General features: G+C 42.2%; 1 protein-coding gene across 4 annotated transcripts in view; it reads left to right on the top strand.

Moving 5' to 3' along the window:
- Nucleotides 1-22460, top strand: part of HERC3 (HECT and RLD domain containing E3 ubiquitin protein ligase 3) — a 91411-nt gene that overhangs the window by 35672 nt on the left and 33279 nt on the right. For 3 of the 4 annotated variants that reach the window (XR_013813621.1, XR_013813622.1, XM_079773475.1), the window contains exons 5-14: nt 1011-1087; nt 1940-2161; nt 3108-3199; nt 4843-4973; nt 5789-5949; nt 7826-7902; nt 15022-15146; nt 16800-16859; nt 19720-19831; nt 20242-20431. Coding sequence is in view for 2 of the 4 variants with exons in the window: in XM_079773475.1 (XP_079629601.1) it covers nt 1011-1087; nt 1940-2161; nt 3108-3199; nt 4843-4973; nt 5789-5949; nt 7826-7902; nt 15022-15146; nt 16800-16859; nt 19720-19831; nt 20242-20431 (1247 nt within the window). In the remaining 2 variants the exon portion in view is untranslated. Of the gene's footprint in view, nt 1-1010; nt 1088-1939; nt 2162-3107; nt 3200-4842; nt 4974-5788; nt 5950-7825; nt 7903-15021; nt 15147-16799; nt 16860-19719; nt 19832-20241; nt 20432-20889; nt 22455-22460 lie in introns of those variants that run through there. The other variant, XM_079773476.1, reaches the window with a different exon arrangement.

Here is a 22460-nt window from a genome sequence, read left to right as displayed (position 1 = left end):
TTCTCCCATTTAATTCTTACCCCTGTGAAACAGGTACTGTTCTTAGCTGTCTTTACACAAGCAAGCAGAGGAATGCGATTTGAAAAGTAATCATATAAAATCAGGGTTTTGGAGGCATTGTCCTTATTATTATTTTTCTTTTAATTGTGGTAAAAAACACACAACATAAAATTTACCATCTTTACCATTTTTAATGTACTGTAGTTCAGTAGTGTTAAGTATATTCACATGTGGCCAATCTCCAGAACTTTATCTTGCAAAAATTAAGCTCTAAACCCATTAAACAACAATTCCTCATTTCTCCTCCCCTGAGCCCCTGGCAACCACCATTTTACTTTGTTTCTATGAATTTGGCTACACAAGGTACCTCATAAGTGGAATCATACAGTATTTGTCTTTTTGTGACTGGCTTATTATATAAGTTAGCATAATGTCTTCAAGTTTCATCCATGTTGTAGCATGTGCCAGAATTTTTTTTCTTTTTAAGGCTGATTGATATTCCATTTATATGCCATATTTGGTTTATTCATTCATCTGTTTATGGACACTTGAGTTGCTTCTACCTTTTTTGGCCATTGTAAAAAAATGCTACTATGAGCGTGGGTGTACAAATATCTCTTTGGGACCCTGCTTTCGATTCTTTTGGCCATATACTCAGAAGTGGAATTGCTGGATCGTGGCATTGCCCTCATTTTGAAAGTCATTCAGACACTAACTGTGTTCTTAGGGAATTCGCTCTGTAGCTTGACTCCTTTTGTCCCTGAATTGGAGATGACAGGTGGGAGTTAACAGAGGGCGTGGTAATGGGTTTATGTGCAGAAGGTGTTTTTTTGTGTGTTTTGAGGCAGGAGAGAAGTGAAAGACCTAATAGAATTATATCATGCAAGATCAGATATTTGATTTTTAAAAGTCTTTTAGGAAAGATGATGTTATTTGTTACAGCTGTTTTATTTAGGTGGGAGTATTGCTTGTGGATGTCCTTCTTAAGAATAAAGTCTTTTCTGTTTTAGGTTAATACAAAAGCTGAACCAGCAGACAATCTTACAAGTTTCCTGTGGCAACTGGCATTGCTTGGCTCTTGCAGCTGGTAACGTAACATTGAAATATATGCTCATATTAAGTTACGTTTGCGACCCATTCTCTTTGCATTTTTGTGTGATGTTGTCTAACTGGAACCCTTTAATTAACTGGTTAGTGTCTGTGCGTTCCTGTGGGACAGTGGCCGTTCTCAGGCACCCTTACTTTTCCCAGGTGTGAATGATGAAAAAGGTGGTCATCATAGCTGCTCCTGTTCTCTCCGGGGGAAGAGGAGCAGCAGACAGGACTGTACCCAAGAGTTCCTGAGCACAGGAGCCTACAGAAGATGGGTTTTTCTTAGCTTCACCTCATTATCAAGCTCTGTTCCACTATTGGGTACCCCAATAAATGAAAAAGAAAGAGTTAGAGAAACCCGAGCCAGCAAATAATACTGTATTCTCTGTTAGAATAAATTTGAAGGAAGTCTACAGTAACATGTCCTGTTCTGACACTCGGTGGTGTAATTCAGTTCATGCCGAACCTCTTGAAATCCTGGGTCTCGTGGTCTTGGGGTGATCAGATATAGTTCATCTTGCTTAGTGGTTTTAAGCCTGGTAATTGGCCTATTCAAAATTGAATTGTCTTAAACATTTGACATTTTATTTGCATAAATGTTAATAGCCTTTGAAGAATGGTAAGGCTTAGCTTATCTCTCTGTTGTTAAGACAAGTGGGAGTTTTGGTTAGGACCGCCTTACAGCATGAAGTGTCTCTGCTCCCTTGCTCTTGGGCAGGTTTGATGTATGTATGGGATCAACTAACAAATGATCCTACTGCGCAACTGTATTATTCTAATGAGATTGTGTTTGTGGATGGAACTTGTATCATTTCTGGTAATACTAGTTATCCTGTTCTTATTTCAGATGGTCAGTTCTTCACCTGGGGAAAGAACAGCCATGGGCAGCTGGGCCTGGGGAAGGAGTTTCCCTCCCAAGCCAGCCCGCAGAGGGTGCGGTCCCTGGAGGGGATCCCGCTGGCGCAGGTGGCTGCCGGAGGGGCCCACAGCTTTGCCCTGTCTCTCTCAGGAGCCGTTTTTGGCTGGGGGATGAATAATGCAGGGCAACTAGGGCTCAGTGATGAAGAAGGTAGGTAAACTCTTCATACATACCTCTTTGCTCAAAAACACATGTATTTGTTTAACACATGTTTCCCGGGGATCTACTGTGTGCTGGACCCATGTTAGGTACTAAGGGTGCGGCAATGAACAAAGCAGATAAGACCTTGGCTTAGTGAAGATTACATGTACTGGGCAGGCCCAAACCAGTAAGTACATAGCATGTCAGGGATTTGAGAGGAAAATTTCCTGTTTTACATTGGTGGTCAGGGAGGGTGTCTCTGATAAGAGGATGTTTGAGCAGAGCCCTGTTGGAAGTCAGGTAAGAAAAGTAACATATGGATATCTGGGCAAGGAATGTTCCTGTGACAGGGAACAGGATGAGCAAAGGCTATGATGCAGGAAGATACGTGGTGTGCTCGAGTAGAGTGAGCTGGGGGAAGAATAGCAGAGCTGGAGGTCAGATGGGCAGTGTGGGTCAATCATGTAGGGCCTGATAGGGCAGGGTCAGGATTTTGGCTTCTCTCAGTGAGGGTTTTGAGGAGAGGAGTGATTTGTCTTGACTCTGGCAATAGTGGCTCCAGGGGGAAGCTGGAAGAGCAGTATGGAGGTAGTGGGAGTAAAGTCAGATTTTGTATCGACTTTGAAGATGGGACCAGTTGGATGTGTGGTTTTAAATAAAGAGAGGAAAAGCTGGAAGGATAAAGTTACCATTTATGAAAAGAGGAAACCTCTGTGTGTGGTGGGGTATGGGCAGGAGGTGAGCAGGCAGAGTTGGGGAGTGTGGGGAAACTATGAATTGCGTTTTAGATATATTAAACATGAGATGTCTGTTGGACATTCAAATGAAGATGCAGGCAGGAAGATGAATATGTGAGTCAGCCATCCAGGGGACCCAAAATTCGTGCTAAGATAGGTATGTATATTTCATCTCAAGGGCAAATGATAGTGACATTCTGATATTTATCTTACTCTAGATCGAGAGTCCCCTTGCCATGTGAAACTTTTACGAACGCAAAAAGTTGTCTATATTAGTTGTGGAGAAGAACACACAGCGGTCCTCACAAAAGTAAGGGACTCTGGAGTATTCTGGAATAATTTGGTACTGGGTATGACATGGATGATTATCATTGATTAATTATTTTATTATTTTTTATCCTTACCCGAGGATATTTTTTCCATTTATTTCTAGAGAGAGTGGAAAGGAGGGAGTAGGAAGGGGTAGAAGAGAGAGAGGAGAGAGAGAGAGAGAGCGAGAGAGAGAAACATTGACATGAGAGAGAGAAACATTGACAGGAGAGAGATTCATCAACTAATTGTCCCCCACACGAGCTCCTACTGGGTCTGGGAATCCTGCAACTGAGGTACGTGCCCTTGACTGGAAACTGAGCCTGAAACCTTTCAGTCCACAGGCCAACGCTCTAACCACTAAGCAGGGCTGATTAAATTTTTTTGATTAATTATTTTTTATAGTGTTTAGAGAGAGTGGTGATGGTGCTTAAAAATAGTTTTATGTAAATAAAATATAGCATATGTAGCAACATTCTGTGTTCCTTTAAAGTAAGTCATTTAAATACAGGGTAGGGTAAAAGTAGGTTTACAGTTGTTCATATGGCAAATAATACAATCTAAATATATAAAAGGCTAAGCGATCATGCAACCGTCCAACTGTCCGATTAGCTAGTAGGTATAATGTGCACTGACCACCAGGGGGCCAAACGCTCAATGCAGGAGCTGCTGAGCTGTGGTGACTTGGCAGCAGTGGTTCTCGGGTGACGCACCCCAGAACCAGAGAGGAGGGAGCCCGATTCCTCGTGGGGCCACACGATTACACCTTTGGCCGTGGGTTATGTTGTTGCTGGGGCACTGCTGGCCCCAAATCTGGTTTACTGCCGAGCTGTGGTGACCGCAGACGCCCTTTAAGCCTTGGTGCTGGCCCAGGTGCAGCCTGCCTGGGCGGGACCATGGGAGGTTGGCTCCAAGGCGTGTCCGGCCCGTCTCGCCCAGTCCTGCCCCACCGGCCACCTTCTAATTAATTTCCTTTCAATGTGCACGAATCTGTGCACCGGGCCACCAGTAATAAATAATTATACAAGAGTAAACTCTGTTTTGGGTTTTCACAACTGTAAACCTACTTTTGTTCTACCCTATATCTAGAAAAGAGCGATGTAATTAACATTTAAAAATTACCAACCTATTTCTTTTGCTTCTAAAACAGTCACATCTAGAGAGTGAAAATTATTTTCATGTTGGATAAATACTATTATAGATTCACTTCAATAAAATACCTTAGCATTTGTTCAAGTGTAGCTGTTAAAAATATATCTTACTTACCAAGGAGTTTGTAGAGCATTTAATTTTTTTATATGTGAAGGATCATGCATTCATTTCATTTCATCTTTTTCTTTGTTTCTCTTTTTTTTTGTTTTGCTTCCTAACACATCATTGTACTTTTAAACGATTTCCAGAATTTACAGTTGGTACACATTCCCTTGAGCAGTGCTGTCTTTGTTCCATAAAGATGTCTTAAGTTCCTTTATTATTATTTTATTTAATGAACATTCCATAGAAGTGATCTTGGCCAACTATAAAGTGAGCATAGTGGTTTTGTACAGACCATTTGTGATATGAATTTTGTATGCAGAAGGTTTGAGAGGAGTGTACTCAAACTCAGCAGTACAGTGCAGTCATGTGATGTTTGTTCCTTGTTAGAGTGGAGGTGTGTTTACCTTTGGTGCTGGTTCCTGCGGGCAACTTGGACATGATTCCATGAATGATGAGGTTAATCCAAGAAGAGTTCTAGAGCTGATGGGCAGTGAAGTAACTCAGATTGCTTGTGGCAGGTGAGTGCTCGCTCCTAAGACCTTCCTAGTATCTATCTATTTATGTAAATATGTTTTTATTGATTTCAGAGAGGAAAGGAGAGAGGGAGAGAGATAGAAACATCAATGATGAGAGAGAGCCACTGATCCGCTGCCTCCTTTACGCCCCCTACTGAGAATCGAGCCTGCAACGTGGGCATGTGCCCTTGACCAGAATCGAACCTGGGACCCTTCAGTCTGCAGGCCAACGCTCTATCCACTGAGCCAAACCAGCTAGGGCCCTAGTAGCTATTTAAACCCAGAAATGGATCTTGTCTTGTAGTGATGGAGAATGTGGTTAGACCTAATCACTGTTATTTTAAGAAGTCGTAGCTGCTGCACACCTCTGGTGAAAGTTTGGAGAGTTGGTTCTGAGCAGGGTGTGGTAAGGACGGGTTTTAGAAAAGCAGAGCAACTTGGGGACATTAGGCTTCTTTTGGGACAAAGAGTAGCCGGATGTGGGGAAGACATGAAGAAAGGAAAGTGAGAGAGCCTCAGAGAACTTCTAGGAAATTCTGCCTGATCCACCCGCCTTCTTTCCTCTCATCCTAAAGGCCAAATGCAGCAGGACATCCAGCTCTTCCCAAGTCTTGCCATCTTCCCCATGGCCAAAAGCGTCAGAGAAGGATAGGAGTATGGGAAGCCAGCCACTGTGAAAAGAGTCACATAGAAATATGGGGGAGGCTTTCTAGGAGCATGCCTAGGAATTGCTGTACTCAACATGTGGACGTTCAAAGTCAGAGTCTGAGTATATATCGTATTCAGTAATTATTTTTAATTTAATTATATTTCCCCAGACAGCACACCCTTGCCTTCGTGCCTTCTTCTGGACTCATCTATGCATTTGGTTGTGGAGCAAGAGGTCAATTAGGAACTGGACACACTTGTAATGTGAAGTGCCCATCTCCTGTGAAAGGTTACTGGGCTGCCCATAGTGGTCAGCTTTCAGCCACAGCTGGTAAGAGTGATTTTCGTTAGAATTTAATGGTATTTAAATGATAAAAACAATTTTTTAGAGAACATGTTTCTATTTTTTTCCTTGAGGTCTTTTGAGGGAATGAATCTGAGGTTTTTTCTTTTAATATCAATCAACAAGTATTTGAGTACTAACTATATAGGTGACACCCTGAAGAATAAAGCAGAAAATGTTCTTTTGGCCCCAAGAACCTTGGTAAACATTTTAATTATTATGAAAGTTAATGTTTATTAAATGCTTAACCAAGTTTCATTACTATGCTAAGCACTTGGGATAACTTTAAAAACTAGTGGTTGTTATCCTCATGCCAGCGATGAAGAAACTGAGTCTTAAGGAAGTTAAGTAACTTGCCCAAGATCACAGAGATTCTGGGGCAGGATTTAAATTCAGCTCTGCCTCATTCTAAAGCCTGTGCTCTTAATACTTGTACTGTGTTACTTTCCTTTGCTATTATTATTTTGGTCATAAAATGACACAGTTTCTTTTTATGCCATTGTCTCCTTTCCTTAAAAAAAGTTAAATAGCATAGTGTCCAAAATAAGGCAGGCAGTCAGTGTGAATAAATCCAGAGGCTGCAATGGAGCTGGAGAGTCATTACAAGAAGCACATTTTAATAATTTTGAAGACTGTAAAGTGACACTTTCAGGATTATGGGAAACTTCAGGACAGGGACTGAATCTTGTCCTCTTTGTAAACCTAGCCTGTAGCACAGGGCCTGGCACAAACTTCTCAGTAAATATTTGTGGAATGAATATATGAGTGTCTAAAAATGTAGAACTTAAAATATAAAATAAACAAGATTTTTTTTTCCCCCGATGTTCCAAAAAGTGAAAGAATGGCTTGGTGTCCTCTCTGTCATTTTTAAATGTCTTTTTTCTCAAGATATTGTACTTATTATGCTAGGAATGTATGTTTAAAAAATATACTAACTTTAAATACTCAAGTGTTTTATAGGTTGATTTGAAACCGAAAGTTTTGAACTTTAATTACAACCTAACTTAGGTGCCTTTTCCTTATGTGATCATAAATTTGTGTTATGATGTTTGCCAAAATGATTTTATAACATAAGTAGGTACATTTCAACTTATTATGGTAAATGCTGTGGTTTTAGGAACTTTCATGGTAATGTGGGAACACATAGGAAGGCATCAAGTATTCCAGTTAGAGCAAGTTTGAGCTGTGTCTTAAAGGATGGTTTGGAGTTAGCCAGGTGGAGGACTGTGAGGGAGTGGGTGCTGTGTACCAGAATGGCACAGTTTCAGGAGCACTGTTCCGATGATGCTCTAGAAGACACCATTCATGGAAACAGAGTGTGTGCTGGTGGTAGTAGAAGGAAAAGGCATGGAGTCAGGACATGGAGTGGTACTGTATTAGAAATAAAAGCAGCGTGATGGTATTAGAGTATTGCCACAGACACAGTGTGATGAGATACAAAGCAGGGAGTAGGGCATGCAGGTTCTTATATGGCAAGCTTCATCCTGAAGGGGCCAGGGAGCACCACACTCAGACGTTGAATTATTTGTTAGGCAGATGTTACTGTTCATAGTACTGACCGTTTTAAGTTGCAGGTCAGTGGCATGACAGAATTAGAATGAACGATAGAAACGAGGTCAGCATTAGCTGGCACTTGGGGAGGGGATGGAGATAGGGTGAGAGTGGAGGCTACCGTTTGATGTATTTATTTTTAATTGAAGTAGGAACAGTCCTGGGCGGAGAGCCAGGAGACAGTTTTTTCACTTCTCTGACATAATTAAAATGGATAGGAAACGATTGTGAAGGATATTTTGGAATATTAGAAAAGGGATCAAGGAAAAACTTTAATTATTGAAAAATATGCTGTTGAAAATTTTTTTGACAGATCGCTTTAAATATCATATTGTTAAGCAGATCTTCTCTGGAGGAGACCAAACTTTTGTACTTTGCTCCAAATATGAGGTAAAATTTTCTTTTGACTATTACTTTGGGGGTTGAATGATGGTGAACCAGTATTTATTTTAATAAGTAATTATATGGAAAAATAAATAAATAATTACACAAGAGCAATGCTACTCTTTGTTTCTACCAGTTTATCTTATTAAAATAAGCAGACTAAACCTTGAAGAAGTTAGCTTCATTTTGCTTCTTTGAAGTGCCAATATTTTTTTCTGGTATTTTAGTCATAGAGTTCTAATTTATAATTTACAATTATTTGTATCTATATCTGTTCCAAAAGAGATGTAAGGATACCTAGACAGTTCATACTTACTTTGGCATAATTAGACTTTCTGTTTCTTTGCTTCCCCCTGAAGTAGTGAAAATACTAGGTGTTTGAGAACTTAGTGGGTTTCTTTTTTTTTTTTTTACATGATTGAATATATACTAAATATAGAAGAGATACCCCAGTATTTATCCTTTCTCATTTATAATCTGCTCATTGCACCACACTAAAATTTTCCTCATATTGTCTCCTGCATCACTATTGTGTGTAAGTCAGAAAGAAGGAGGTTCCAGTATCTTTCGTGGTTGAAGGTAGGAGAATATGGCCTAGGTCAGTGGTCGGCAAACTCATTAGTCCACAGAGCCAAATATCAACAGTACAACGATTGAAATTTCTTTGGAGAGCCAAATTTTTTAAACTTCTTCTAACGCCACTTCTTCAAAATAGACTCGCCCAGGCCGTGGTATTTTGTGGAAGAGCCACACTCAAGGGGCCAAAGAGCCGCATGAGGCTTGCGAGCCGCAGTTTGCCGGCCACGGGCCTAGGTATCTGCAACAGTGCTTTAATTCGTTGCTCTCTTCCTGGACGAGGAAAATCAGTCTTCAGCCAGCACCAGAGAACTGCCCTCCATCCTCTCTTCTACTCTAGTGCTTTCTCTCCTGTCCTCTCTCTTGCCCACCCTGCATTGATCCTTATCCTGTCCTGGAGGAGCAAGGAAGGGGCATTGGTGATGATAAAGGATTCCAAGTCGGAAATTCTCCCCATTGGTCTGATATTTTGCCATCTTTAAATATGAAATGTTCTTACCTTCTAATTAGTATAATTCTATGCTTTTGGTAGAAAAGGTTGTGGTGGAGCCTGAGGCTGCAGGTTGGACAGCTAAAACTGATAATTAGATATTTTCCAGGTCAGCAGCCTGAAGAAGGTTCTGTTTAGTGGCACCATCTGGGGTGATTGGGAACTCTGACTTTAGACCTATTTTAGACCCAGCTTCAGTGCTTCACAGAGAAATGTTGAGGAAAGATGAAATTATTCTGTGTCTTTAAGATGCCAATAAAGTGAAGTATGAAAAACACTGAATCTCTGCAGATTAATAACTTTTTATCCACAAGTAGTAGTGTTCAAAATACTCATATTCCTAAGAAATTGACTTGAATAATATTATTTGAAATATCCAAAAATATTTTTCCTGTGCAATTCAACATAAAACTTAGTTTCTTTCTTTTATAAATATTACTAGAGGCCCAGTGCACGAAATTCATGCATGGGAGTGGGGGTGGGGTGGGGTGTGTGGTCCCTCAGCCCAGCCTGCACCCTCTCCAATCTGGGACCCCTGGAGGGATGTCTGACCGCCTGGACATCCCTCTCACAATCCAGAACTGCTGGCTCCCAGCCGCTTGCCTGCCTCTGCCTGATTGCCCCTAACCGCTTCTACTGCCAGCCTGATCAACCCCTAAGCACTCCACTGCCAGCCTGATTGACGCCTAACTGCTCCCTGTCCGGCCCATTGCCCCTAACTTCCCTCCCCTGCCGGCCTGGTCACCCCTAACTGCCCTCTCCTACCAGTCTGGATGCCCCTAACTGTACTCCCCTGCAGACCTGATCACCCCCAACTGCCCTCCCCTGCTGGCCTGGTCACCCCTAACTGCCCTCCCCTGCTGGCCTGGTCACCCCTAACTGCCCTCCCCTGCTGGCCTGGTCACCCCTAACTGCCCTCCCCTGCAGGCCTGGCCCCCCCAACTGCCCTCCCCTGCAGGCCTGGCCCCCGCAACTGCCCTCCCTGCTGGCCTGATCGCCCAAACTGTCCTCTTCTGCAGACCTGGTCTCCCCCAACTGTCCTCCCCTGCAGGCCTGGTCCCCCTCAACTGCCCTCCTCTTCAGACCTGGTCTCCCCCAACTGCCCTCCTCTGCTGGCCTGATCACCCCCAACTGCCCTCCCCTGCAGGCCTGGGTCCCCCGCAACTGCCCTCCCCTGCAGGCCTGGTCCCCCTCAACTGCCCTCCCCTGCAGGCTTGGTCCCCCCAACTGCCCTCCCCTGCAGGCTTGGTCCCCCCAACTGCCCTCCTCTGCCAGCCTGGTCATCCCCAACTGCCCACAACTGCCCTCCCCTGCTAGCCATCTTGTGGCGGCCATCTTGTGTGCACATGGGGGCGGCCATCTTTTGTCTTGGAGTGATGGTCAATTTGCATATTACTATTTTATTAGACAGAATCCTATGTAATAAAGAGGTAATATGCAAGTTGACCGTCACTCCAACACACAAGATGGCCACCCCCATGTGGACACAAGATGGCCACCACAAGATGGCCAGCAGGGGAGGGCAGTTGTGGGTGATCATGCCTGCAAGGGAGGGCAGTTGTGGGTGATGAGGCCTGCAGGGGAGGGCAGTTGGGAGGGACAAGGCCTGCAGGGGAGGGCAGTTGGGAGGGACAAGGCCTGCAGGGGAGGGCAGTTTTGGGGGGACAAGGCCTGCAGGGGAGGGCAGTTGTGGGGGACCAGGCCTGCAGGGGAGGGCAATTGGGGGCAACCAGGCCAGCAGGGAGGGCAGTTAGCGGTGACCAGGCCTGCATGGGAGGGCAGTTTGGGGTGACCAGGCCAGCAGGGGAGGGCAGTTAGGGGTGACCAGGCTGGCAAGGGAGGGCAGTTAGGGGTGACTGGACTAGCAGGGGAGGGCAGTTGGGGGTGATCAGGCCTGTAGGGGAGGACAGTTAGTGGCGACCAGGCCTGCAGGGGATGGCAGTGGGGATGACCAGGCCTGCAGGGGATGGCAGTTGGGGACAACTAGGCCAGTTAGGGGAGGGCAGTTGGGGGCGATCAGGCCTGCTGGGGAGGACAGTTAGGAGCGACCAGGTCAGCAGGGGAAGGTAGTTAGGGGCAATCGGGCTGGCAGGGGAGCAGTTAGGCACTGATCAGGCTGGCAGGGGAGTGGTTAGGGGGTGATCAGGCTGGCAGATAGAAGCAGTTAGGGGCAATCAGGCAGGCAGGCAGGCAGGTGAGCGGTTGGGAGCCAGCAGTCCTGGATTGTGAGAGGGGTCCCAGATTGGAGAGGGTGGAGGCTGGGCTGAGGGACACCCGCCCCCGTGCACAAATTTTGTGCACCGGGCCTCTAGTCTTATATAACACGGTGGGGCAAAAGTAGGTCTACAGTTGTTTGGTGAAGGCCTGGGGAGGGAGAGAGAGTGGTGTGAAGGGGGTCATTGGGGAAAGAAAGGGGGACATCTACTTTTCAATAATAAAAATAAATAAAAAGTAAAATAATATAATCCTCCTATATAATAAAGAGCTAATATGCTAATTAGACTGAACAGACAAACGACCTTCTGGATGTCCTTCCAGATGAAGCCGGGGCTGCAAGGTCTGGCTGAGGCTGCGAGGGGCTATGAGGGCCGGCCGAGGCAGCTGGGGCTGCGAGGGCCGAGCCCCTTCCTTGCACAAATTTCGTGCATCGGGCCTCTAGTAAATTAATAAGTTAATTAAAATTAATAATAATAATACAAGAATAAACTGTGTTTCAAGTACTCACAACTGTAAACCTACTTTTGCTCCACCCTGTAATGTCCCTGAAGAATCTTTGCTCCTTCTGTTGTCCAGTCTCCAGTTCACTTTTGCCAGCACCAACATTGGCCTTTGCAGTCCCCCTGACTTTCTTTATTCTGTTCTGTGTTCTTGCTCTATTTTCTCCCGGTCTTCTCATACAGACCATGTCTTGCAAATCTTATGTTTAGGTTCATTTTTCTTTGCCTAATCCAAGGAATCATAACTCATGCCAAAGCCAGTTGTCTCACCACCACCAAAATGGGTTCTGAATCCAAATATAGAGATGACATCTGCTGGTCTTGTACATTTTGGTTAGTTTTCCTTGAATTTCTGTCTTGAGTACTGTTCCCTTCCAGGGTGAAGGATGTCGATGACCATTTGTTTCCAGCAACTTCCTGGTGTGGATAGTGACTGGGATGTTCATGATGGCAGCCTATCCTTTTAAGCAGCCAAAGAGGAAAAAAAAACTGTAGTTGAATTTTAAATTTACTGTAATTAACACTGATGTGACTGGCAAAGAAAATATTGATGAGAAGGAAGTGAAGTAGGCTAGTGTTTTGAAGTAGGCTAGTGTTAAAGAAACAGGGAAGATTAAAGTGTAAACACCTGTTAAGAGTGGTATGCATTAAAAATGTAAGATTGCAAGGGAAAAAAGAAAATAAAAATAGAGTATTGCTTGGTAAGGTGTTGCTCTTTTTTACACCCTGAAACCTATACACTTTTACTTAAGCCATTAATCATAGATTTTTGTTTAGATACGGAAACTGATCAAATCATGTTTATCTTGTTACCATTATCACATGAAGAATCACTTAAAGAGCCAATAAAAAGCATCTGTGCAGTAACAGGCTCCATTTTTGTAAAATGCTGACTCATTCATTTATACCAGGCCTGAGGTGGAAGAAGGGAGGGGAGGAGTTTTTGATTTGATTCTAGGTCTTGGCAATTTAGTGAGTGTAAACCATAGCCATTTTTCCTCTCATCTTGTTCCCTGGATAGGACTGAAGAGGGAATGTGGTTGGGATTGTGTTTTGTGCATGTGTGTGTGTATCTGTCTGTCTGTCTGAAAGCCTGCTATCCTATATAATAAAATGCTAATATGCAAATGGACTAAACGGCAGAACTACCGGACGCTATGATGTGCACTGACCACCAGGGGGCAGACGCTCAGTGCAGGAGTTGCATCCTGATGGTCAGTGCGCTCCCACAGGGGGAGCGTCGCTCAGCCAGAAGCTGGGCTCACGGCTGACGACCGCAGTGGTGGTGGAGGGAGACTCTCCTGCCTCTGCAGCAGTGCTAAGGATGTCTGACTGCCGGCAGTTGGACATCCCCTGAGGACTCCCAGACTGTGAGAGGATGCAGGCCGGGCTGCGGGATCCACCCACCCCTCCACCCCCCAATGCATGAATTTCGTGCACTGGGCCTCTAGTGTGACATAATCCTCTTTTCTTAGAACAGTTCTCAACCTTGGTTACTCATTGAAATCACCTGGGGCCTTAAAAAAAATGCTGATGCCCCTAGGGAATCTGATTGAATTGGTGTAATGTGACTTGGCCGCCAGGATTTGTAATTGCTCTGGTGATCCAAGAGTAGCCAAAGTTGAGAAACACTGTCCTAGACCAACTTTTTCGTTTTGGCCTGTATGTAATTAGAAGACATTGATTAGAAGAAAATTGATGCTTTTTCTTAGATCTTTAGGTAATTCTGAAATTGTACTTTATTTAAGGCATCTGTAGTTTATTGGGTGGACATATAGGGAAGAATGAGAAAATAATTCCATGTCTATATTTTATGTATAAGTATGTGTTCAGCTTCACCCTTCAGTGGGGGAAGTAATTAAAATTTACATAACAACAATAGTTTAAAAACCAGAGTGTGTTTGTATGTGCTCAAATGTCTACTTTGTCTTATGATTTTTCTCTATGTAATTCAAAATGACTTGTTTGTGACCATTTTAGTAAAATAATTATCAAGAACCAGATGATCAAAAACTTCGGCAAGCATCTCTGATTCGTTACATGACCTTCTCTTCTTCCCTTTTAATGATATCTTAACTCATAATTATGGGAAAAACCCAGAAAATTTACTTTGAAAGTTGTGTTTTTATGTGTAGATGCAAACTAGAAAAAAAATGATCATTTTATGAATTGGTGGATGAATGCTCTAATATTACTTTTTGCTCTTCTTTTTTTTTAATCTATATAGTTTATTGATTTCAGAGAGAAAGGGAGAGGGAAAGAGAGATAGAAATATCAATGATGAGAGAGAATCATTGATTGGCTGCCTCCTGCACACCCCCACTGGAGATCAAGCCCACAACCCCAGGCATGTGCCCTTGACCCGAGTTGAACGCAGGACCCCTCAGTCCGCAGGCGGACGCTCTATCCACTGAGCCAAACCGGCTAGGGCACTTTTTGCTTTTTTCTACTGACAAGTATAGGAGGCATAAAGCACTTTCAACTTTTTCATAGTTCTACATCAAGAACAGGATTTGGGGGAAATTAGTTGAAAAGGAAATATTTGAAAATAAAATTGCTTATGTTTTTAAAATCTCACTGAATAAAGGATGTACAGTCCTGGGCAACATTTGGAATTTTTAAGTCCACTATTGACATGTCCTTTTGCCACCTTTGTAAATTTATAGCTATAAACTTGGAGCAAGAAATTAAGAGGCATTTTTTATAGATTATCTGCAATATACATTATAACAACTTTTTATAATATATTTTGTTGGAGTTCAGTGAATAGTTACGGCACATGATTAATACCTTAAAAACCTTGATATTACAGTGATTCAGAGCCAAGGGGCAAGAAGTCTGGAAAAGTCTTATTGCTTTCTCTGGGAAATGAACTCTGAGGCTGAGATTTATGTTCACAAAGTTGTTTTGGGGAGTGCACTGTAGAACAACATTTACTTGGAATGAAGGAGTCAGGATTGGGCAGAGGGAGAAGGTGAACTGCCAGTCAGTATAACTGAGTCCCCAGTCAATCCTTGGGGAGCTCTGAGGTTGGGATGGCCCTCAGCCATTCCTGAGTTGAGGCAAAGGGGTGGGCCTTGGTATCACACCTCTAACTGCCACTGGATGGGAAAGGAGTGAAGCACTTTCTGGAGAACAGCCAGCTGTCAGCTGTCAGGAGCTCACACTCAGCAGCTGCGGGGAGTGAGTTCCCCCATTCTGAAGGGTGGGGGGCATCTGGGCAGTGCACCCCAGCTCCTGTAGTAAGTGAAACACAGAATGGAGAGTATGTCAGGAGAAGCAGAGGGGAAAAGATCCATCCTACATAATTTCTCATTTTTACTGTTATATTTCATCCTCCAGAATTCTTCTCCTGCTGTTGACTTCAGGATTATGAACCAAGCACATTATACCAGTTTAATAAATGACGAAACCATAGCAGCTTGGAAACAAAAACTCTCAGAACACAACAATGCAAATACAATCAAGTATGTGATTATTTGTTTTCATTTTATTTTTTCCAAAGTGTAGTGGAATCTTTGATCTTAGTGATTTTCCCCGCTTCCATAATGAGATTGTGAATATAAATGGTGTTTTATATTTTAGGGAACCAGTTTTGCACATATTTATTCAGGATTTGTGTTCTTACACCAAATAACCTACTAGGTTGTTCCTTCTTCATTCTTTCAAAGATTGTATTCCTCAAGCTGCCATGTTCAGATCTTAAAAAATCCTGATGAAGGTCTGAGTTGGCCTTTCTGTTAAGAAAACTTATTGTTTGACCCCAAGAGTTTCTTCATATGCATGTTCCAAAGCATCCTAAGTCTAAGACAGCTATCTTACCTCATCTGAATATTCTAGGATTCACAATGATTAGTTGAGATGGTAATTCAGTGTCAAGTAGGGAAAAAATATAGTAAAAAATATTGAGGCCTTTTAGCAAGTTTATTTTATTCTTAAAGGAGAATTTTTAGTGAACATTTTTCATCGGTTTTCTTTAGCATTTCTATTTTTCTGCAGAGACTCTTTTTCTTGGGAATGAATGAATCACATCTGCTGTACTAAGCAGTGGTCATTCCCAGAAATGTGTATAATACACCTGGCTTTATGCCATGGATTGTAGTGGGGCAGATGACCAGGGTCTGAACTTAGGGCACCATGTGGGGTCAGTGAGAATGCCCTAGAGCAATTCTTGGCTGTCCTCAGAATAGGTGTCTCAACAGAGGAGTTCAGGCAGGGGAAACTGGACTGGATTCACTGTTGAAGGGCTGAGTGGGGGGACTGTAGCCTCACTTAGCTGGAACCATGATACTTTGCTAGTTTTCAAATCATTACCAGGTACAAGAAGTTTTTCTTTTGATAGTTTTGATGCTTTGTTTTTATTTTAACACTAGAGGCCTGGTGCAAGAAATTCGTGCATGGGGGGGGTCCCCTCAGCCAGGCCTGCACCCTCTCCAATCTGGGACCCATCGGGGGATGTCTGACTGCTGGTTTAGGCCCGATCCTCTCAAAATCTGGGACCACTGGCTCCTAACTGCTCACCTGCCTGCCTGGTCACCCCTAACTGCCCCCCCCCCCCCCGCTGGCCTGGTCGCCCTTTACTGCCCCCCTGCGGGCCTGGTCACCCCCAACTGACCCCCCCCCCACCCCCGGAAGCCTGGTTACCCCTTACTGCCCCCCCATACCAGCCTGGTCGCCCCCAACTGCCCCCCCTGCAGACCTGGTCACCCCACGCAGCCTACTGCTTGGTCGTTTGGTCGCCCCTCACTAACCCCCTTGCCGGCCTGGTCACCCCACGTAGCCTGCTGCTCAGTCGTTTGGTCATCCCTCACTAACCCCCCTGCCGGCCTAGTTGCCCCACATAGCCTGTTCGGTCATATGTTCGGTTGCGATGGTTGCTTAGGCTTTTATATATATAGATGACTTATGGAAAACTTAAGCTCTTTTTCGTTTTGAGATGTGATGCAATGTTGTTGTTTTTTAAGCAAATTGTATGCACATTTTCCAAGGCTTCACCTGAAACCCTAGATAAAGCTACTATTAATGAAACCCTAGAATATATGTCTAATCTATTGCTGATGCTTAAATAACTACCTACTTGTAATTATTAAAGGCTTTCCTCCCTTTTTCTCTCTGAACAGTGGTGTTGTTCAGATATTATCTTCTGCAGCCTGTTGGAATGGAAGTTTTCTTGAAAAAAAGTAAGTGACTTAGAGTCTTAAAAAATACCCACATGTGATAAATACCCACCTGTGATACAGATACTTATTCAGCAAAGGCTGTGAGATACTTCTGTTCTCTTTGATGGTGGTTGGCCTTAATTCAGTGGATAAGCTAATGATTTATGCAGAAACTGGAATGCTGTGGTAATGAGGAAAGGCAATGCTGACTCATGCCTGGTTGGCAAAGAGGCCGATTACCAAAGAGAGAGGCTGTATCTCAGAAAGAGTTGATGTAATCAAAAGTAAGATTTTTGCCCGGACCTCTTTGGCTCAGTGGTTAGAGTGTCGGCCTGTGGTCTGAAGGGTCGCAGGTTTGATTCCAGGTCAAGGGCATATACCTTGGTTGCAGAGCAGGAGGCAACCAATCAATGTGTCTCTCTCACATCAGTGATTTCGTCTCTCTTTCCTTTCTCTCTCTCACTCTCTCTTCCCTCTCCCTCCACCTTCCGCATGCTCTAAAAATCAGTGGAAAAAATATCCTCATTCCTTGAATTACAAAACGAAAAAAGTAAGATTTATCAGCGTATTCTAAAATGCTACTACTCCTATCATGTGTACAGCATTTATTCTTGAATTCTTAATTCTCTAAATAATCTTGATTTCGTATCCCATATGATTTTTTTTTTTTCTCATCAAGAGTGAGAGCTTAGGGAAAGGTCCAAGGAGACTTCAGGGCTTCGTGGACTCAGGTCCAGCCCAGCTCACCAGGAAATTACATTTGGGCTGAACCCTCAGGTAGTAAATAGAGTGTGGTGGTTTTTTGTTTGTTTGTTTGTTTTTTGGCCTTATCCCTTCTGCAGATATCCCCCTTAGGAACCTGATGCAGCAGAAGGGTTTGTCATGGTTTTGATTTTTGGTGATCCCAAACCCTTACCATCTCTTCATACTTTTTGCCAATGAGAATCTCAGGAAGACTTGGACATCATTTCTGTGTATGAATCCCACTCCTCCATCCCACCCAAATTATGAACCAACTGGGTTGCAAGAGGTCACTTCAGAAACTCTTCAGTGAATTAGAGATTGCTAAGTGATTTACTTGTATCATTAGGGCAGCTAGAATGGGCTCATCCAATTCATTTCAGACTCAATCCTTAGCCTTTTCCTCCAAGGAAAAGTATTCTGGATTGTGCTGATTTTGGTCTTTTTTAGAACAGTGATTCTCAACCAGGCTGATTTTGCTTCCCTGGGGTATCTGGCAATGTCTGATGACATTTTTTGTTACAATGGGGGAAGGTACGAGTATACTACTGGCACCTAGTAGGCAAAGGCCAGGGATGCTGCTAAGTAGCTCACAATCCCACCCACTCAACGAAGACTTTTCCAGCCTCAAAAGTCAATAGTATCAAGGCTGAGAAACCTTGTTCCAAAAGGACAGCTCTTATGAAGGTTAGGAATGGCTCTCAGACAGATTTGTCGGGTTATCCATCCTTCATACCATGGATTCCATCAGGTTCTGGGTGAAGCTTTTCTTTTTAACTGACGACAGTGCCATTTCAGGAGTCCTGCTCCTACAGCTTATACAGAGTGCATTGATGGGACCAATTAAAATGAAGACTAGTTTTACAAAGCATACATGTAAAATTTTTTGTCTTTTTTTTTTTGGCATTTTGTTTTATTTTAACAGTGTAGCAAAATTACATCTAAGCATATGGAAAGTGACATATGCGACACCAGAATGAATTTCTATGGTTTGGGCAGATTTTTTTTTCCGAACACCAACAAAAGACCCAACAAAGCCCAACCATCTCCTCTTGATTTGACAGTTTAGGTTCTAACACATATAACTATGGTTTAAAAACAAATGTGAGAAACTCTGCTTATGTTTTTATAAATTAAAACATTGCTGTCAGAGGGTGTTAAGACTGTCTGAAAGTGTCCATTACTCATAAACAGAAGCCTGTTTTGCAAATAGCTAGTTCTTTTGTGATTAATAGGTGTGGTATGTTTAAGAGTGGACATTTAAAAGAGACATTCTTTAAGTCTAAAAGACCGAAGACTTTATTCAGGGTACTTTAAAATGCTCTTTATTCAAGGTTGGAAAAAAGATTAGTTGCTGGGAAGTTAAAAACAGTAGCAGTGAAATTTAGTCCCTGGGTGAATGTAATTGTATCTTTCTCTTTTTTAAAAAACATGTTTTCATTGATTTTAGAGAGAGAGAAGGAGAGGGGGGGAGAGAGAGAAAAATATCAATGAGAGAGAAACATTACTAGGTTGCCTCCTGCACTCCCCCTACTAGGGATTGAGCCAGCAATCTGGGCATGTGCCCCAACCAAGAATCCAACTGGTGACCTCTTGGTATATGGGACAATGCTCAATCCACTGAGCCACACTGGCCAAGCTGTAATTGTATCTCTTGTGTTAACTAATAGAGACATTAGCGTTGTATTTGTTGTAGACCTGATTTTAAGAAAGGCTTTAACCAAGGAGGTTCTCACTTGCTACTTGATGAGTGGGCCAGTTCGCAGAGGGGACGTTTTCTGCATCTGGGCACAGCATCCACAGCTTGTTCCGTGCACCACAGTTACAGAAAAAGGCAAAAACACAAGAGTAAATCAGGGAAATAACACGGCTCATAAACTTTGAGATGGTCTCAAATTGAAATGATGATCCTTGTGCTTAGACTGGAAGGAAAAAAGACTTGACAATTTTAAGAATATCTTGAAAAAGGGATTCCAGAGAGATTTATTCTGTCGGACTTTTCCAAAGTGTACTATATTGTTTGCCAGGTCAAATTTAAATGTGATCAATGTTGATAAACTATTTTGTTTACCTATTTATAATTCCTGTCAGAGTGTTTGATTTGTGTTTCTTATATCCTCTTTTGTTTTTGTTTGTTTAGAATTGATGAACATTTTAAAACAAGTCCCAAAATCCCTGGGATTGACCTGAACTCAACTAGGGTATTATTTGAGAAGTTAATGAACTCGCAACATTCTGTGATTCTAGAACAGGTATGTTCTTTATGTTGACAAAGTGCATGTTTAAAAATGCACTTTCTTTTTTCGTTGCAATACTTTAATTTTAAAGAAAAAGAAAAAGATGAACAGGCAAAGGTCTTGTTTAATAAACCTTAATTCTAAAATATTCACTTTGGGAATTTGACCTACCGTCCACTTTCTTTTTGGCCTAAACCTTCCTAAGGAAATGCCCCTCCAGAGTATAAGGTCTGCATGGGCAGACTCTTTGGCTTTTCTTTTCACTGATATATTCTGAACACCTAGATCAGTGCCTGGCTCGTAGGAGGTCCTCAGTGATACAATGCGTCAGAGTTGAGAATCTATTAAATAGCATATGAATTAGAGATGGGGTAACTAGATCTCATGTATGCTTGAATTGCTCAGTGCTCTTTTCTCTCGTACAGATCTTAAACAGCTTTGAAAGTTGCCTGATTCCTCAGTTGTCAAGTTCACCACCAGATGTTGAAGCTATGCGAATCTATTTAATACTACCTGAGTTCCCCCTACTCCAGGATTCCAAGTATTATATAACGTTGACTATTCCCCTCGCTATGGCCATTCTGAGGCTGGATACAAACCCTAGCAAAGTATTAGGTGAATTTGCTATATTCAGTACTAGTGGTTTTGTGCTTTTTATTTTATTGGTGTGACCACTGGCTCTCGGTGGATTGAGATCCAAGAAGCTATTTGTTGCCATTTAACATCCTTAACATTTTAACCTTTTTCCTTTGCTTTTAATTTCTAACTAGCCGTACTGGCTATTTGAACAAATTGAATCATTAATTTGGATATTTGAAATAATCCATACTAATACTGACTTTTAAATATCCACAAAGTTAGATTATCCAGCTTTATTTTTCCTTTTCCTGTTCTTGCTAGTAGTTAGTAGTGCCTCAAAATTTAATGTCTATCATTGCTTTTACTCCTATACCAAACTTAGGGGGTGGGAGTGAAATGAACAGTTTTGGTGATTCACAGGTCTCCAGAAAAGGAGAGGAAGAAAATGACCTAGTGGAGACTTACCAAATGTTTGTTTTGTTTTTCTTTTTTAGGGCAGTTGAGTCCTCACTGATTTTTGCAGGCTACGGACACTTTGCTGAGATAAGAACCTTCCGTTCCTCAGTGAATTGGAGAGTGTCTCTCATGGGAGTAGCACCTGAGATGTTTTTATTAATCAAGTGCAGAAAGTCTGTCTACTGGCTTTTTCCTTTTTATTCCCCCTGGTAAATTTTTTTAGGTGTTCACTGCAGCTCAGTAACTTCTGCGTTCCCTGAGAAATAGGATGTTACTTGAGTGTGATCTCCCCATGAGTAAGGAGACCTGTGTTCCTCGAGGTGGAATACTGGCGTATATTGCTTCCACCTTTGCAGAAGATAAAAACAGAAATCATGAAAGCACTAGTAGTAATATGTTAGCCCTTAGTTATTTTTTAAGATCAAAAGCCTTTTGGAGTGTATTTTCTCAGATGTGCTAATAGACTGTGAGGTAGAGAGATGGCATCTTGTGAAGGAGTATAGTATCTGACTTTTAAATTTTGAAGGTTTTTAATTTTATTTTTTCCAGGTAGGATGGCACAGAGCGATGGAAATCATTCAGTTTTATACTCAATTTGTTCTTAACTTCTAATTATAGAAATTTAAACTTTAAAAAAATACCCTAAAGTAGAGAGAATACTATAGGAAAACATCAATTAGTGATTATCAGCATTTTGCCCTTTTTGTTTTATCTATTCCCCTACCACAACCTTTTTATTTTTGCTGGAATATTATTTTTAAGTCTCAGATTTCATATTATTTAATCTTTTACATATTTCAGAATGGCTGAATTTATTACTGACAAAATAGAAGTTACTGATATCGTTTTCTTGTCAGATTATGAGAAGCATTGTTTGGTGAGAAGCAGAAATTGTAGTTTTTCAACTAATTATGCCTCTTGAAAGGAAGGAATGGTTGTCATATTGATGATGTTCTGGGATGTGTGGTCATTGGCATCCCTGATCCAGGATTTAGGTGTGGTGGATGAGAAGGGGGTTGAAAGGATTAAGACAGATGACTGCTCCTGCCCAAAATATGTACCTTAGCATCTTGTCCACATGTACCCTTGGGAGTGAAATTTTAGATTAGCCTTCTAAATGAGTTTTTGAGGGGGAAAATAATCAGATCAAGCTTTACAAAAAAGGCTCCAGGGATTCTTGCATAGCTGCTGCTCTCTCTAGAAATGCTTTAGTAGATTCCTAAAAAAAAAACCCTACAAAAACCACGTTTTTATTGATTTTAGAGAGAGAAGAAGGGAGAGGGAGAGAGAAACATTGATGAGAGAGAAACATCGATCGGCAGTCTCCTGCATGCCCCCTACTGGAAATTGAGCCGAAACCCAGTCATGTGCCCTGACTGGGATTCGAATTGGTGACATCTTGGTGTATGGGATGACGCTCAACCAACTGAGTCACACCAGTGAGGACTAATGGATTCTTTTAAAGTCAATTTTAGGAAACTGTATTTTAGAATGACATTCACTTTCTAGATGGAGTGGTTTTTAGCTAGTAGGCAGAAGACGTAAATACTTAAGACATAAATATCAAGATTATATGTTGAAATATGTTTTTTTTTCTTTCTTTCTAAAG

The sequence above is a fragment of the Cnephaeus nilssonii genome (assembly GCF_951640355.1).
Source record: "Cnephaeus nilssonii genome assembly, chromosome: 1".
Classification (NCBI taxonomy): Eukaryota; Metazoa; Chordata; class Mammalia; order Chiroptera; family Vespertilionidae; genus Cnephaeus; species Cnephaeus nilssonii.
This window is presented reverse-complemented; position numbering and strand designations above follow the sequence as displayed.